The sequence below is a fragment of the Manduca sexta genome, chromosome 27, assembly GCF_014839805.1.
Source record: "Manduca sexta isolate Smith_Timp_Sample1 chromosome 27, JHU_Msex_v1.0, whole genome shotgun sequence".
In the NCBI taxonomy this organism is placed as follows: Eukaryota; Metazoa; Arthropoda; class Insecta; order Lepidoptera; family Sphingidae; genus Manduca; species Manduca sexta.
Genome location: NC_051141.1, coordinates 11,320,048 through 11,337,986, shown reverse-complemented (window position 1 = coordinate 11,337,986; position 17,939 = coordinate 11,320,048). Strand labels below are relative to the sequence as shown.

At 33.7% G+C, this 17,939-nt stretch overlaps 1 protein-coding gene across 1 annotated transcript in view; it reads left to right on the top strand.

The window, feature by feature from the left end:
* Positions 1 to 17,939, top strand: part of LOC115447261 (coiled-coil domain-containing protein AGAP005037) — a 247,084-nt gene that overhangs the window by 126,179 nt on the left and 102,966 nt on the right. Inside the window, 3 exon segments of the mRNA XM_037443911.1 lie at positions 4,622 to 4,720; positions 7,297 to 7,468; positions 14,477 to 14,675. Coding sequence (XP_037299808.1) covers positions 4,622 to 4,720; positions 7,297 to 7,468; positions 14,477 to 14,675 — 470 coding nt within the window.

The window sequence follows — 17,939 nt, the reverse complement described above, 5'->3', positions numbered from 1 at the left end:
AGACAATTAATGCGATCAGTGATACAAGTGAACTAACTTCTTACATGTTTTATTGGACGTAATTCAAGCAAAAAGTGTGAGGCTGGCTGAAGAAAAAAATACGGTGTAACACAGATTAAATAGGATGCTATTCGCTGTTTAACTTCTGGTCTACGAAACTTTCACCATTTCATGCTACCATAATATCAAGAACAGTGAGTAACAAATAGAACAAGTAAACAAAAAATCTAACCTTTAAAACAACTACCAAGAATGCTCAACGTTGACAAAAACATCAATCTATATGTATACATAAAAATGAATCCCTATCTCTCTCGGTCACGCCATCACGCGTGAACGGCTGGACAGATTTCACAATTTTTTTGTTGTTGTGTTTGTTATTGCCAGAAGAAAGTTCTTTTGAATAAGAAAATTAAAAATAGCGCGGAAAATATTAATTTTATATAACTGTCAATTGCTTGAAATAACTGTCAGCGATTGACAAATTGCGCGCTGCAAATAATTCATAGTTAAAACGGGACAATGTCTGTCGGGTCAACTTGTAGACTAATATATAAAATTGGACAGACGAGAAGTCACATTTATCGCCATCTACTGAATAATTAGAGAGTAACATCAAACATTCCGTAAACTAAAAGCAGTATTACCTCAGAACAATGACAAGCATCTTGTTCTGAGAGTATTACTATTTCACTGTCAATAAGGCTACTAACCGCAGCATATTTATTTCCTTACCGATATCAAACTTGCATTCAGCGCCATCTTTTGGGAGTAGTGGTAAAAAGGTATGAATCTAGTGTTGCACTATACTATATTCTCCATTGACGGCGATGATACTCTCAAATCAGAAGACAAGTAGCATCATCTATCGTGATTCTCTAGATCTACAAGAAAATCAAAAATGTTACTTTCTTCGGTTCTTTATTTAAACAACTTCAAGATGGAAAAAATTATGGATATCTTGAAAAGTATCTAATACGAATTAAAATATCAAAAATCACAGATGATTAAAATGCAAGAAGAAATAACAATAACTTCTAGAATACTAGACAGGAATGGGTAAAATGTTAGACCTCTACTAGTGACCCATACTAAAATAAAAAAAAAATCAAGTTCTCAAAAACAAAAAATAGGTTAAAAGGAAAATCATATTATTTCCAAGAGGACTTTCCTCAAGATCATTTGACGCAAAGAACTCCTACAACAACTTAAAATGAAAAAAGAAAATGGTAAGAAAGCTGTATTAAAATTTGATAAACGAATTATTCTAGATAAAAAGGAAATAGACAAGGAAACAACTATTAATGTTATTTAAAAACGAAAAAAAGAACAATGTCAGCATCTCCGGAACTAAATCGACCCATCGACTCAAACTCTACCAAAATCCACCCAGTTGAGAAAAACAAGACTGAAAATATAACAAGTTTTCTTACACCTAAACCTAAAACAAACAGAAACAGCGACAATAAAATACGTCTCACAGTAGCAACTAGCCCCAAATCCGTCTCCACTTCAGGTACGGCTGGTCCCCGCGAGAGTTAAGGACCGACACCTTCCAGAGAAAGTAAATGAAGTTATGATTAGACAACCCGACACAAAACATGACCCCAAATTTCTATACAAAGCAACGTTTCAATGACCGAATTCTGTCGTCTTAATCTCGGTTGCTAGAACTATCTAATAATCATGGAAGACATTAATGCCAAAATTTGTCAACCAGAATCTGATCACAAACAAATTATGAGAAAACACGGCTATGGCAAAAGAAACATAAGAGGTGACAGGCTCATCGACTTTGCATATGAGAATAACTTATGTATCATGAATTTTTTTTTCAAAAAGACGAACACACAAACATGAACCTGGAGATGCTCTAATGGTACCACGAAAAATAAATTAGATTATATCATACCTAACATTTACAGGAATGATCCCAATGTGCAGGCTCTAAACTTAGCTTACCCTTCAGACCACAGACTTGTAAGAGCTACGATTGTATTACAATCAACAAAAAATCTCTACACCGCTGTTCCCATGCCATGCTACATAATTGTCAAAACACAGACACTTTACAAGAATATTATGAAAAAATACTTAATGCCATTGAGATTAGCCTAAAAATAACACAAACACCTAGTACAAGAACTAAAAGGAGATGTGTATTATCAACTCACATAAATAATGTAATACGCAGACGACAAATACTACAAATAACTAAACCGAAGACACAAGTTATGAAAAATGAATATCATTACCGATATAATATTAACCATATACAATAGACATTATCAATGTTCCAATAAAATTGCACAAAACAAATATTTCCGATAGCATGGGTTTGGTTCAGGGGTTCGAAATCAATATCCTTTTACATTCAATACGTTCTAACCTCGAGTTGGGGGTTTTCATTTGAACTTGCGGTGTGGAGTGCAGTGTGTTGACACAGAGTGAGTAGACAGTCCGGACAGTGTCGGACAGAGATTCAGTTTGTTTTATTAATGAAATTCACGGCCACGCTGCCTTTTACGTTGTAGAATTGAGTTTTTAATTACTCTATCTAGATCATACGAGTCCGTATCGCACCTCGACAATTTATTTATTTTGTGGTGAAATTTGGAATTAGACTAGTTTCGATTAAAATGTCGTAGGTTTCAGTCGTCGTGGTATTATATTGTGGGCATATGAGATTGGTATAACGCGGTTCCGAGAAAGATTAAGTACTTTAAGAAGTATATATATAACAAAACAGCCAATGCACTGAAACGCCAATAATTTCGCATTTCAAGCTATAAGTATAACGCACTGGAGGTAGGTCTTTCATATGTGAGAGTCCGCCTGGGTAGATAATACCACCGTAATATCTTTTTCTTCCGTCTAACAGCAGAGTGTAGTCACTGGTGTGTTCCGATATTGTTTACTGTTACTTCGTAATTTTGGAATCGTTTCCAGTTCTACCATCAAAAATGTTATTGCCTTCGTGTTAATATGTCAACCTGTTTGACAAATTATACCGAATTAACGTGATAATGGAGGATTTTAGGGTAGATCATATTATGTCGGCAGTTCAACTTTAATGCAAATTTTATAATCCATTTGGGTAGCTTCAACATGGGTTTCCAATTCTGTTGTTTATCCCAGTGTTTAGCGATAATAGCCAACTAAGACTTATATCAAACAGACTCTTAATTTGAAAATAATAATATGCTTAGCATATTAAAGTTCTAATTAATTAATTTAAAACTTCCAAGTTTCTTTATAAGTAGTTATAATAAGTAGTTAAAAACTTTGATGAAATTTAGAAATATGATTAACTTTGTATAATATCCGTTTAAACAAACTGACTAACAAATATAATCTACGCTACCGTATTATAAATGAGAAATTTTGAAGAAATTTGTCAAGCGCCTTTCTTTAAAACTTTATTAAATCGTTTCTCCAGCATGAGTCCGGAAGTGTTTTGTGCCGCCACCTTGAATTGAGATAGAGCAGGTGGGGTAGGAAAAATTCTGTGGCTCCTGCCTTACCAAAATCTCACAAATAAAGTTAAATGACATATTTTCCGCGTATTTTATGGTTCAATAATAATTTTTAAATCTGTTCGTAATTGGACGTAGATACGCAATAAGGATCTAGCCCACAAAATTACACTTTTGAAATAGTGAAGACTGAAGTTTAAATCGTATGTTTCATCGATATATAATATTTTTGCTTATTGATATTATATTTTTGATTTTGTTAATAAAAAGTTCAACTCAACGTATTTTGACTAAGACGTTTTTACTGATGGAAAAAATAGACCTTATAGACTAGAACTAATTTGGCATAGTCGGCTATTTTCGACCATACTATGGATTGGATCCTATTCATTGTCCCCAATCTTTCTACATTAATTTACCTGTTCGTGGGAATAATTTCGAGGGATATTGATTGTAAATACATAGTTTGATAAATGATTGGAAATATTTCGTCTACCGTTTCCGACACGCTAATTCTGAATTTGACCTGTACTTTAAGAGTAAAGTGAAATATTGCAGGCGCAAAATTCGCACCTGCAATATTCGAGTGGCGATTCCTTAGTCAATTTATTTGATTTTATTCAGTACTGGCACTTTTTTTTAGTTTAGATTTTTTCCTTTGCTTTTAGGTCTATTAATGTTGTATTTTGTATGTTGATTAAAAATTTAAATCTAGTCGCCTTCATACTCGAGAAGTGTATTAAAAAGAATTCTGTATTAAATGATCGATTTATAGTAAATTTCAATAGTATATTTATACTTATAAAATGGAAAACTGATTTCAGTTTCAGGATAAACGCTAAGACCACGTGTCCTCTTTCCGCCCAGAAAATCTTATCGTGTTTGTTTAAAAGTGAAACAAAATAAAGTCTTTGTTGGGGCGCTTTGTAACTTCAAATACGAAAATGTATACAATATAAAAACAAATCCCATTAAAGCAAAGGTATCCCCGTATTTATACAACTAAAGGTCACTTTTAATGTTCGCACACAGTATTTTTTACGTCGGTAAAATAAAAACATACTATCTAGTATCGAAGTTGAAATATATTATTTTGTCAATTTCGTTTTTATTTTGTTTTTTATTATTTTTATTGCATTCTCCAGCCAAATCACAGAGGCATGATGAACACGCCTGAATATGCGACGGTGACCAAACCACGCGACATGAGACACAACAGACTGTTAGACCCACGCATGAGAAAGGTACAAATTTAGCGACAATTTAACTAACAAATTAACATTTTACTACTGTCTTTAATTTTATGTTGTATTTATGATTAACAAATTAATCGCGTTGACGTCTTGTTGTAATTTATTCAATAATAATTTACAATAACAACCCCGCAGGGGCGGCTATGTGCCCGCAGGGGCGGCTTTAAGCCCGCAGGGGCGGTTTTGTGCCCGTAGAGGCGATTTTGTGCCCGTAGAGGCGGCTTTGTGCCCGTGGGGGCGGCTTTGTGGCGAACCGACTGATTCCGCGGGGGCTAAATGAGACCTCCTGACTGTTGGCTTGCCTTAACCGGCCGGCTAGGGGTGGAAGTGCTCAATCTGCGTAATAGCGAGGAAACCCGCTCCGGGACGCGACAGCGACCCGCGATGGTGAAATCGGTGCACACCTCTCGACACCCTTAAGCCCCCTTCACCGGTGTTGCGTCCTCGGCTTATGCCAGTTATGGGATGCTCATCTAGTGGGGGGCAAGTCAGCGTCTACCTTGAATATATAAGATTGGAACATTTTAATTGGCAGGCGTCCCGTTGTCTCAATTAATAGCCCAGCAAGCAGTCCAGCTAGATCCCATCCATAGACCCAGTATAATTCCCATTTTTCTGCAATAGTCCCTGCATCTTGCAAGCGCTGCTTTGGCTGTATTTCCATAAGTACAGACAGAGAGAGTACTTGCAAGGTGTATAAACCCCAACTAGAGTAATGTATCTTAAAGGGGCCTCTACGTGTTGGATCCATGTCCCCACGCAAGCCTTCCAAAAGAACCGGCGTTTATGCCGTGATTTCTCGCAGGAAAGATACAAAATAATAGTAATTACTAAAACATTTAATAATTACATTTTAGCATACTAACAAATTTCATGTAATGATTTTTTTATTGAGATACCCGTGGCGAAGGGTCCATATAACCCGGTTCCTGCCGGCTTCCTTTTATGTAGAATTTATATAAAATCGAATTATCATCCGAACGATTTGCAAACCGCATTTGTGCATATTAGTATCTATACGTAGCGTCGGTTTCCCTTTCCGAAAATTTCACCTTTCGCCACTGCTAGGTACATTGCGTACGAGTATATAGTGTATACCGGCGGTGGCCAACCGGTCGATCGTCACAATAGGTCAAAAATATAAATACGTAGAACAGACCGCGCAACATACCTAATCACTAACTGCTGCACGCATCGATTTGTATTATTTTTTAATCAAAATAATAATAAATTGTATGCTGAACTATGCTGTTTCATTTAAGATTTCAAGATGTATGTAGCTTGGTAGATCGCACAGAGTATCATCAGTGAAAAGTAGATCTTGGGTCTTACCAAGTTGGCCACCCCTGGTGTGTACAATATACTTGGTAGAGTCTTGTTTGTATCTGTTGGCGACAATAAATTAAACAAATGAACATACTTTGTTAATGCTGTGTAACACACATCTTAAAAATATACAGGCAGCTGTAAATATCATGAAAAATTAATACTTTTCAATCATTAAAATATTAATATAAACTTTTTCTACCATAGTAGAAGACAGATTAACGCCATCTAGCGTATCGAAGGAACACCGATTTCCAAGCGAGCAACGACCACCTTAATAAGTTAATACCGGACGGGGTTACTCTTACTAATTGGTTCTCTAGTCTTATGTAGGTAAAGTTGTCTGTCATAATTTTTTGACGAACCGCAGACCGCGTGTTCTTGGCGAAAATGGTTCACTGTTAAATACTTAAGTAATACAGATGTCACATGTGTAATCTTGGTATTAGCTACTTTTGCCTTCATACTTTAAAGATTCTTTTAAAGTTTATATGTATGTATTATTTTGCAGTTTACTTTCATAGTCTTTTATTTATTTATATAACAATTGGCATAGCAGATAAAATTTAAGAAGCCCAATAGCACATAGTTACAATATTGATTAAAAAAGAAATCATATACGGGTTTTGCCTTTCATATGAATAAATAAATAGGTTACCATGCCACATCTACCACGCATTGAATCCACACAGATGTACTACCTTTACAATGACCTCTAAGCTAATATTACACTAGTATATCAACAATGTAATTTAGCTTACCATGCATTTGCTATCAAAAGGTAGCTAGTGACGAGTTGTCTAAGCGTTACCAGCCATTGTAATATGAACTACAAATAGTTAAATAATTGAATCCGGACAATACGTACATGTTACGTTACAGTGTGTTTGATATTCAATAAGGTTATAATTTAAAATAGACTAAGATTCCTTTAAGTTTTATGGTATTTTTTCGGTACTGGTTCACGCGGGCAGAGTCGTAAACGCTAGTAATTTGTATAAAAGTTATACTACAAAAACGTCGCAAATATTTTTTGCAATATTATGTCCACTTTTCTTAATGGGAAAGACGAGACGTAATTACTTTACAATTTGCCCTCTACGTTATTCAGTAAAGTGGTGCCTTTAATGATCATCCCTAACATCCATTATGCCGGTTTTACTAAAACATCTAAAACTTAACAATATGCTACTTGTAATAAGATTATTCTAATAAATAAAAATGAGTTAATCTTTTACTAGCCACCGCTGCCGCGTGGCTACCCGCCGCCGGCGAACAATTTGCTGTTCGATGACGACCCCGGCATCATGTCTGAGGTGGAGACGGCATCCACGGGCTTCAGACGTGGTGGCAAGCAGAGGTCGTCACTGCCCGTGGTGAGAACACCAAGCAAGACGCTCGAACGCCCATTGGGTAAGTTATATACATGTTATGTTGTTGCGATATAACGCGTTTAATACGTTTCTCTGATTTAAAACTAACGCGCAGTTTACATCAGAGAAACGTATTAAAGAAAAAATCATTTTTAATGATAACTAGCTTTTGCTCGCGGCTTCGCCCGCGTGATGAAGTTTTCCGGGATATAAGTCCCGCTATAAATTTTCCCGGGACAGTAGCCTATAACCTTCCCAGGGTCTTAAACTATCTTCATACTAAATCTCGTTTTGTTATACAACGTTTTATGTCACATCCCACGGGAACGGGATAAAAAGTATCCTATGTCAGTCTCCTGATTCTAAGCTTTAAATTTCGTCATATTAAATTTTAAAGGCCGAAATATCCATGATTATTAATTATTTTTACGTTTTTCTTTCAACTGCGAGAACTAATCACTAACTAGACGTGAATTTAAATTCTTTACTTGCCAATACTTGTTTAGTTACCCAGATTAAAGGTGAAACAAAATGTATGAAAATGGACCTTGAGGTATTGCCTTAAGTGGAGCATTTTTGCCTATGTTGCTGTGACAGAAATACGGACTTAAGATCTATTATAAGATGCATAACTTTTTAAGGCTTATTAACGTTATTAATGTTTTGGCTTTCAAAACTAGAGCAGTAACGGTATCCCCTCGCAGTTTGTCCGTCTCTCAAAGTTAATGTATTTCGTAAAGACTATTGTTACTGTTGATAAAGATCTTACAAGCACCTTTACGAAAATGTTTTTTTTAACAAATAAATTTCGGCCAGACTAAGGTCTCTTACACATAAACGTCGTAGGACGACGTGACGTCGTATCGTGTTTATGTGTATGAGCTCTAACAACTTGCTCATTCGATGTAAAACACGACGTTTTAATATATAAACGGTGCCAATGTTACACGTAAACTTAATTTTGCACCTTAATTTAAAACTGCGCTTAAACTAATGTGAAATACAGAAGTTAGTTTATTACAAATCGACAACAAATTAACTGGCATTTAATTAACAAATAAACAATGCAAGCAAATAATTAACAAATTCAATTTGCCGTTCACAAAAACTAATTTTGTCAGCGGAATTAACGTTGGCTAAGAAGTGGAATCGATATTAATTCCATATCGGCTTTGCATTATATTGCTGTACCATTATATCTATGTAGGTATATTGACAATATTATTCAATTCAGTCTTCATGCTGTACGCAAGGTTTCGTGATAATTTAATCACTATTGGATATTACTTACGTTTTATGTGGAACCTTTTTTTTTTGTTTTTTTTTTTTGTTTCTCGGAGAAAGTGCCTTATTACTACCGCCCAGCCTTCGTGGGGGGCGACTGAGCGTTTTAATTGAACCTAGTATTACCAGCCTTTTTAATGTAGGTATGAAGCTTTTTATAGTTGTTATATCGGATTTTCAATTCAGTAGATTAGTTATCATATGTATGTGTATTAGTTTAACTTGCAATAGTATCGGCATTACTTCTTGATTTCGTGTAAGCCAGCGGTAACCCGATCGATGTTTTTATACTATAAAGCCTTTTACTTAAGCAAGGCAAAATGTTTAGACGTAAGTAAATTTAGTTTTACAGTAATATGGAACGAGAATCATGAAATCTGGTCATAGTAACATTCACTACGTCTTTGCAAAAACTATCTAACTTAATTTGAAAACCTCCCGATCCTGAACAAATATTTGTAGAGCACGTAAAGCCCTGCACTTATTTGTCGTACTGTGGAAATAAATGCAATGTTATTTGTATCTCTTTAGAGACATTGGTTTTAAAAAGAGTTTAATTAAATTAGTCACTCTCCCCAAGTATAGAAGAAAAAATTACAAGACGTTTCAGAGCTACGTTTTATCCCAAGGAAGTACAAAGTTTTAAGTTTCCTGAGAACGAACGTACTTCAAACGAGCTCGGTCTCGTGTGCCCATTATGGGAAAGACCATACGTAATGAAGGGGGCATTACTGCCTCAAAAGGTAAATTGAAGGTAAAGTGTTGTACGTTTCATAATACCCCAAGCCACAAAGAATTCCATGTATGGAGTTATGTATTTATGTGTATGGAATTATTATTATGTAGCAACTGAAAAGAAAATTAAAATTGTAGAAATTATTACTCAATTTTCTTAAAATCAAATAAATTTGTGTGTCAAAAATAAATATTTACATTCTTAGGTGATTTCACCTTCCAATAAATTTTAAATAAATACATATACAATGAACGCGCTTGGGCCTATGCTGTGTCTTATTTCAATGTAATGTTTTATATAGATACTAGATAGCCTTCTCGTCTTCCGAAATTAGTCTTTTGTAATCTATTTAAAATAATGAATTTGTATGTGAAGGCTGAAGATTATATAAAAATTGTTAAACATCCCCAAAATATCCAGCAATGTATTATGTCGTGGTGGCTTGCGCTGTGCTTTGAGTTAGTTCCAGATTCCACCACCGAACGAGTTGATGGGGTAGTCGCGTGACGGAAAAGCAGCGACATCTAGTAGTTTCGGGAGTAAAAGGCAATGTACTCTCTCATAATAGGACTTCGAACGTCTAAGGAAACACAATACAAATTTTATTTTCTGGTAAATTTATTATATTAAATTAAAAAATGATCGATGAGGACATTTATTTCCTTGAAATTGAAATTTTATGTATGTTGGTAGGCAAATTTTAACATCGCAATTCAGTTATTTATAGTTTTCATAAAAAAAACTACTTCTATTGATAAATGTGTTATATATGACAATATGTATATATAATTTAAATTAATACGCGATTAGACAGCCTATATGTTGATGATTATGTGTTTCACATAGTTTGACGACTTGAGTAATTTGTATTTTAAAACAAACAAATGAAATTTCGAAAAAATAGGTTGCGATATTAAAGTATTTTTTTTAACTTTTCCAGAGATACCCGGCCATCCAGGTCTTCTTTGTTAAATAAATATTGTATTCATATCAGTCGCGTTTCCTAAGCGAAGAATACTTTAAAACATAATGCTGAAATAAATAATGTTTTCCTGTTTCTGCATTCAGGTGTACATAATATTTTATTAGTTAGTAGACTCGACCACAAAGTTAATACTTTCAGTAAGCATTGAAATAAAAAAGTTTTGCGAATTTGCTCGAAGTCTTTTATACCATAATTTTCTTCCAACGATTCGAAAACTTTGTAGCATTCGTGGTCACGGGGCGGATCGCCTCAAGATATTTTTGTCATTTCAATGTGTAATATCCACGTAAAGATAAGAAATCACCAATTAAACATGTTAAATAAATAAATAACATGTATTCAATTAATATAACTTCTCTACACGCATTTTCGATAGAAGTTTCGGATTTAGGGTAATAGCCAAAAATAGGTATAAGCCATATGATAATATTATGAAATATACAAACTATGCAAACTCCGTTCTCCAACTTGTTGCTTCGCCTTTCAGAATAATGTCTTGTTTTATTAGCGGTAACTGAGGGGAAGTAACCTCAAACAACTTGAGCGCGCCTGGCTGAGCCAATTATTTTAACGATGCTCTACTGTGTACCTAGTGTTGAACGCGGCTTCGCCCAGGTAAAAAGCTTTTCACTAAACAGTCTTCAACGCCAGTGTCATTTATTTAAAAATTAGATTAAACATATATTTTTTCCCACGGGACCAAATTACCGCGATAAAAGAAATCTATGTGTTAATCCAGGACGCCGCTTATCCGTGTGTCATTTAAATCCGTTCAGTTGTTTCTGCGTTAAGATATTACTAACAAACAAATATCTTAACATTCCACAAATTTTCTCATTTATAATATGAGCAAGGTATATAAAAGTAAGAATAAATGAGATTCTTTAATCGGCGCAATTAAAAATCGTTTGCCAGCATTATTTAAGATCATTCATCTTAACATTGATCTCATTATTATTGTGGGACAACGTTTGTAAGAAGATTTTTTTTTATAAAACAACAGGTAAAGCTGGGAAAATTCGAAGATACTTTTCGTATGAAAATCATTTTTTGAACATGCTAATCTCCAAAACCACCTAACTGATTTCAATGAAACGTGTTTTTGGACCAAATAGTTGGCGCTTTTGTTGAGATTTAAAAAGATGAAAGGCAGTTATTTGAAATGTTATTTTTTTTCATTACGTTAGAACGTCTCCAATGCTAATTTTTGCTATCATGAATAGAAGCGCGACAAGTGTTTTCCCAGAAAATTCCATGGCGCGTGTATAAGGTAAACGTACACTATGCCAGTATAGTACTTTATGCCTGGTCATTTTAATTTTTGTCGCAAAATAAGCAAACAGCCATTAAAATCATGATTTTTATAATACCCACATCAAGTAAAGTTTAAATACAATCTAAAAAACACGATTTTCTAATTTAAATAATAATTCTAAACGCCGTGTCGAGCCTCTGAATGCGTCAGGCGCAAATACACTAGTTCCGTACGGATATGTTGTCGGTGAGCGTAAGGGACAGTGTAATTTTCATAAGAATTTCACCTGATACCGGAAAGTTAATTTAATATAAATTTGTGATATGATTGATTAGTAGTTATCAACAGAATGTTTTAAAGCTAATTCCAGTTATTATAAAGCATATTTTTAGCGAAATTGTCATATTTCTGACTACCGTCATAATGTGCAAAGAATTAAGGCGCTGAACAATATTGCGTACGTATGCCGCAATACTGGCAAATCAGTCCGAAATGGTTTAGTTTTTTATTACTGACTGGTGTTAAGTTTCTTTATAAATTTAATATCAATAAATTTAATGATGAAGGCGGATTATTGTGAGGTAATTACGGTGTATGTTTTTTTTTTATTTTACCTGTAATAATCGAGTCTGAAATTATAACTCTTTGTCTAATGTCAAATTAACGACGAATTGGCGTAGTACGCTATCAACTTTAGATTAATGTTATTTTATAAAATCATAAAAAATACGTATTTATATCGATGGTATGCATATAATTGTCATGTGACTTTCTATACTATTAAGAAATTTTGTTAAAAATATTTAATTTAATAAATTTTTTTGACGTCCGTAATAAAGTGCACGAGTTTTACACTCATGTCCTTTATTCTGGTATACCCGGAGTATAATTTGGGGAGAAGGAAAAACATTAGTTTCTGTTTTTTATTTCACAAATAATGATAATAGGGTAGGGGGGGGGGGTCTTTCGGTTCATTTTTGCGTATCATTTACAGAGTTAATAATTTTACGAAATTAATAAATAAATGAAATAATTAAATTAATTAAATATACGCCCGAAACCCTTCAAATGGCTTTAACAGAAATAAATGATGGAACTGTATCTTTTTACAGTTTCCAAAATATATAAAATTTCTAGATAGACGCTATATGACAAACTGCATGAAAAATACAAAAGCAAGATCGTATGGGAGCTTCAACTCTACTGACCCCGACAGAGGAATGTCTTATAGTTGAATAGGTTATAATGATGGCACAAGTGGGTTTTCCAGTAACCAAAGATATATTAGAAATAGAAAAGAAAAACAATGATATGAAGAACAATTACTATTTGCTTGCTGATTATTTCAATTTAGGCACTTACCTATATTCCTTTTTTAATTTTGACTTCATTATCTTCCCATTTTTGAATGGAAGTAATTTTAGGAAATGTTTAATTTTTTGCCAAATTTTGGATTTTTATGTCATTAATTATAATTATTTTAGTCTATTTAAATATATACTTCAAGGCACTTAATTTTGTTTTTGCTTTTATATAGAAAACGTATGCTTCAACATGGCACGGAATTACGTACAACGTATTCCGGAGTTATGTTAGGAGCCAAATTTTCGCACGGAATTAGAGACAAACTCGAGGTGCCGTAAAATTACAACTATTTCTATAAATTAAAGGCTACGACGTTAATGTTCTAAATTAATTTTATAATAACAGTCCTTCGAATAAAACAGTTTAAATTCCTATCGCCTTTCTACTTTTTCTGAAAATCATCTTCAAAGTAACAAATGCCGTAATATACCGTAATATGGTACATTTACCTTAATTTCCTTATAAATTCTACATAATCAGTGTAATGGAAGTTTTCGTTTTCGAATAATGAGTGGGTTGATAATAACTTAAATACCTATATAATATAATGTTACTGAATGCGAGCGGTTGTTGCTTGTTTTTGATCGTTTTTTTTAAGTTTAGAGCAGTCTGAATATTAAGTATCGATTAAATCGACAGCGCCCTTTATGTCGCTTAAGTCGGTACCGGGCAATGTATATAGAATGATGTCTCTGCACGTTGTCTCGCCGCCGCGGCAAACTTAAGGCGCATGTATTATTCACACCGGTAGATATTGAATTGTCTCTGCCGAAATTCTGGCACAATATAAATAAATCAATACCTTAGTGAATATTATGTAAAAGGTAGCCCATGTGTCATGTAATACTCACACAAAAATGTATAAAAGTGCTTTGTCAAGTTTATTGTTATTATTCTATAAAAAATGTTTAGTTAGGAATTTTTAAATCTCGGTACCATTTATTTGTTTTCTTGTGCATGCCATGGTCGCTTATAAATTGTGACATCTAAATTAAGACTATTATTATTGATATACTCATAAAAAAATATTTTATGTTATGTTGCCAATCCTTAAATAAAATAAATAGACAAATGAGTATAATAGTTTCACTCACGTAATCGTCGTCTCTTTTCATCTTAGGCTTTAATATGCGTTACTTTTATTTATTACTAATAAATATAAAATGTAGGTATTTTCTTTTATGAATGCTTAAATTTTATGAAAATGTTTTAATTGCAATTTTCAAGTACTACTGAAGTGGAACGATTCGCTAAATATAACATCTGGCTTGTATCACGATACTGTATTTGAACATAAATCAAAAGTATAATAATTTATGTCTCGGCCTGGGACTGCAATCCTCAGTACGCTCACTATAAACCTCATTTGTCACCTTTAACTTGTTAAAACCTAACGTAATCTAAAAACGTACATTTGTTGCAGGCCTTGTATTCCTCCAGTATAGGAACGAGACGAAGCGAGCATTGCTCCCGAACGAAATTACATCCATTGATACCGTGAAGGCACTGTTCGTGAGAAGCTTTCCGAAGCAATTGACGATGCAGTACATGGACAGCCCTTTGGTCAAGATCTACATCCACGATTCTTCCAAGGACATGTTCTATGAACTTGAAGATAATCGGTACGTACCTGTTTTTCAGTAGTTACGATAAATTAAACAAAAATAAATAAATCTCATGTATATTTGCAATTAAGTTAAATTCAGGGAAACTCAATATGAATACAATTAGTATAACGTCATTATTTTATTAGTAGATGTTACTTATCGTATTTATTAATAAGGTTGATTATTTAGTTGTAATTGAATAAAGGTTATGTTAAATTCTCGCGCCGCATGAATTTCATTTTGGCCATTCTTATTGGAAAGAACCAAATTCCTGTTGCCTCGCAATCAAACTGTATGGTAAATAAAGCGATGAACGTATATTGTGTATGGAAAATAGTTCACGCCAGATTCTATTACGTAAACCAAGGTAAGAGTGGAAGAGGGTCAATTAAGGGAAAAGAAATGATTTCGTGAGTTTAGAACGGGGTTTAGTCAGCCGCAGAAAGCGAAATCCAGACGAATTTCCAGTTAAATCAAATTAGGCTCGACATCTCGGTATAAATCTGACCAATCTCTGCGTATCTAGGTTACTAATTTGACATAGAATTTCCAAAACACGGTTTGTATGGAATTTGTCTGGATTTCATGAAACAATAATTATCTATTTGGATAGTTTTCTTTGGTTAATTGAACTGAAATGAAATGATTTATTTGAATCCGTAAAATGTTATACATTTATTAGATTCCGTCAATATTAACTCTACCATCAGTTCGGAAATCAGTTCTCACCAAAGAAAAATTGACAAAAAACTTTGGTGTTGCTCTTTTCTAAACCAGTTAAACGTATAAACTATAGTACAAGATACAGAGAAAAAAAAAATAAATCAATTTGTTATTTATTGTTATTTAGATAGAGATTTTACTTTACTTAGTATTACTTTACTTGTATTTAGATAGAGATTTAGATAGAGCAGTTCATTCATATGCTCGCAAAATAAGTAAAAAAATAATTTTTAATTTCCAAACGATTGCACAACCCTCTCAGGAATCATGATATATTTTACTATGCTTATAATTTTTACCTCTAGTACCCCTAGCAATTAGAAATAGAAAGAAGATATAGGCAGAACAGTTCGTACAAGCAGCACCCGTTCAGAATAATTATAAATACCCTACGTATTTACACAAAAAAAACATTAATACATAAGCTTCTAAATAAACATTCCATTTCGTTATTTTTACTAAGGTTCCATACCTCGAAAGGAAAATAACGGAACCCTTATAGGATCACTTTGTTGTCTGTCCGTCCGTCCGTCCGTCTGTCAAAACCCTTTTTCTCAGGAAGGCGTGGAGGTATTAAGCTGCAATTTATATCAAATATTCAGTATGCAGTCTTCTGTCTCTTGGAGCTCTGAAAAAATCAAACTTCTAAACCAACGCAATCAAAAGATACAGCCGTTAATGCCGCTAATTTTCGATACTCTGAAAGGAATCAAAAACCTGTTGATTATTGGACAAGATATTAAAGACCAAAAGATGAAGAGGTAGCCATAATAAACATAGGGTAGCTATCATGATCAGTGTAAGAAACTGTGCCCTGTGCTTGTCATCGCCTGCTAAGCGTGACGAGGAGTAGAAGTAGATGGTAAGAATCCCTGGAGATTCTTGTTATATAGCAATTGAAAGGGTGTCGAGAGTAGAAGCATACCTTATACTAAAAATAAAATATTATATACAGTTCACAAGGAACTCATGCGTAAGTTTAACGATTTTGGTGGCACTGGTTTAGGCTTTATCTTGATTGCTAGTCAGCCCGAATTTAATATAAAGTAATTGGTTTTGCTCATTAAATGGCTAATCATAAATATTTTTACGTTGATATGATCAAAAATTGATTTATTTTTTAATGTTTATAGTCATTGAAACTTATTTTATTAAGGACTGAATTCCATAATACGTACTGCTCACGATGTAGGTACTACAAAGTAATTTTTTATGCAATAAAAACCATTTTGCTTAGTATTTATTAATTACCAATTTCATTTAAAAACTGTTAATATTTATATGAAAAATATCATATAAAAATGCTCCAAAGATAGGTAAAAAAGAAACGGGTGCAAATGATGTGGAATACGGTAAAATAAAGCCGCGCGGACTGACCTTGCGCAGCGCCTGTACCCCATCGGTCGGGCGTCCTCGACAACACACCCCATCAGTTTACCTTCCGCCGCCCCGACAAGCATACTACGTTCTTGTTGAAATAATCTACACGTTTACGATGCGACCGAGCAGAAGCTTTACGCATATCCACGACCATCGATGCCCGTAAGTTATTTGTTGTGTGCTATAATGAGAAACGATTTTTGATGGAATAAATTAATTTTCTTAAATTGTGATGTAGAAGCAACAAGTTGTTGTGTATGCTTATGTTGCGTTGAATAAGGAACATTTTTTGACTGTGTTATTTTATTACGTTTCGTTTCGTCTGTCGATGCGTTGTAAGAGATGTGATTATTGGAATGTTATTGTTATAATTATGGGTCTTAGCATTTGGTCGCTAAATTCAGCTGAAAGCCTAGATACGCCTTTCGTGACGTTTATGTAATTAAACGTTATAAACATTGCTTTAATTATGTGTTGTTATTTTAGTTTGTATACTTGCAAGATCTACGGGGATGTGTAAAAAAATAACCAAGAATTTGATTACCATGATGGTTTTATCAGCATAATTATTTGTCTTTGTTAAATAAATATTGATATAGAGCGGACATTAAGAAGATTGTTATACAAAAAATGTGCGCACTTGCAATGGTAGGTGGCATCAGTTTGTATTATGAACTAGCTGACCTGACAGACGTTGTCCCGTCTTAACCATGAATTTGCAGCGCGCATTCTGTCAATTGTTGACAGTTATTCCAAACAATTGACAGTTATATAAAATTAATGTATTCGTTAAGTTTTCTAATTTTCCTCGCATTTTTAGATTTTTTTCTTTCATAAGAACATTCTACTGACAATAATAAACACAAAAAATAGTGAAACCGGTGCAGCCGCGTGATGGCGTGACCAAGGGAAATAGGGATTCATTTGATATAGATTTACAATTGACATTTCTAAAAATAACGTGCTTTCAATGATATTTAACAATAACCTGTACATAACGTACGAATTACATTTATGTGAGTATTTCTATGATTTTTTGAAGTAAACTTAAATACATTATAATTAGCGTGGATGATTTAAAAAAATATATATATATATATCAAAAATTAAACTGACCTATGAAACTCTAAATCTACAAATAAATTTAACAAAGTTTATGTTGGGTGTATCATCATT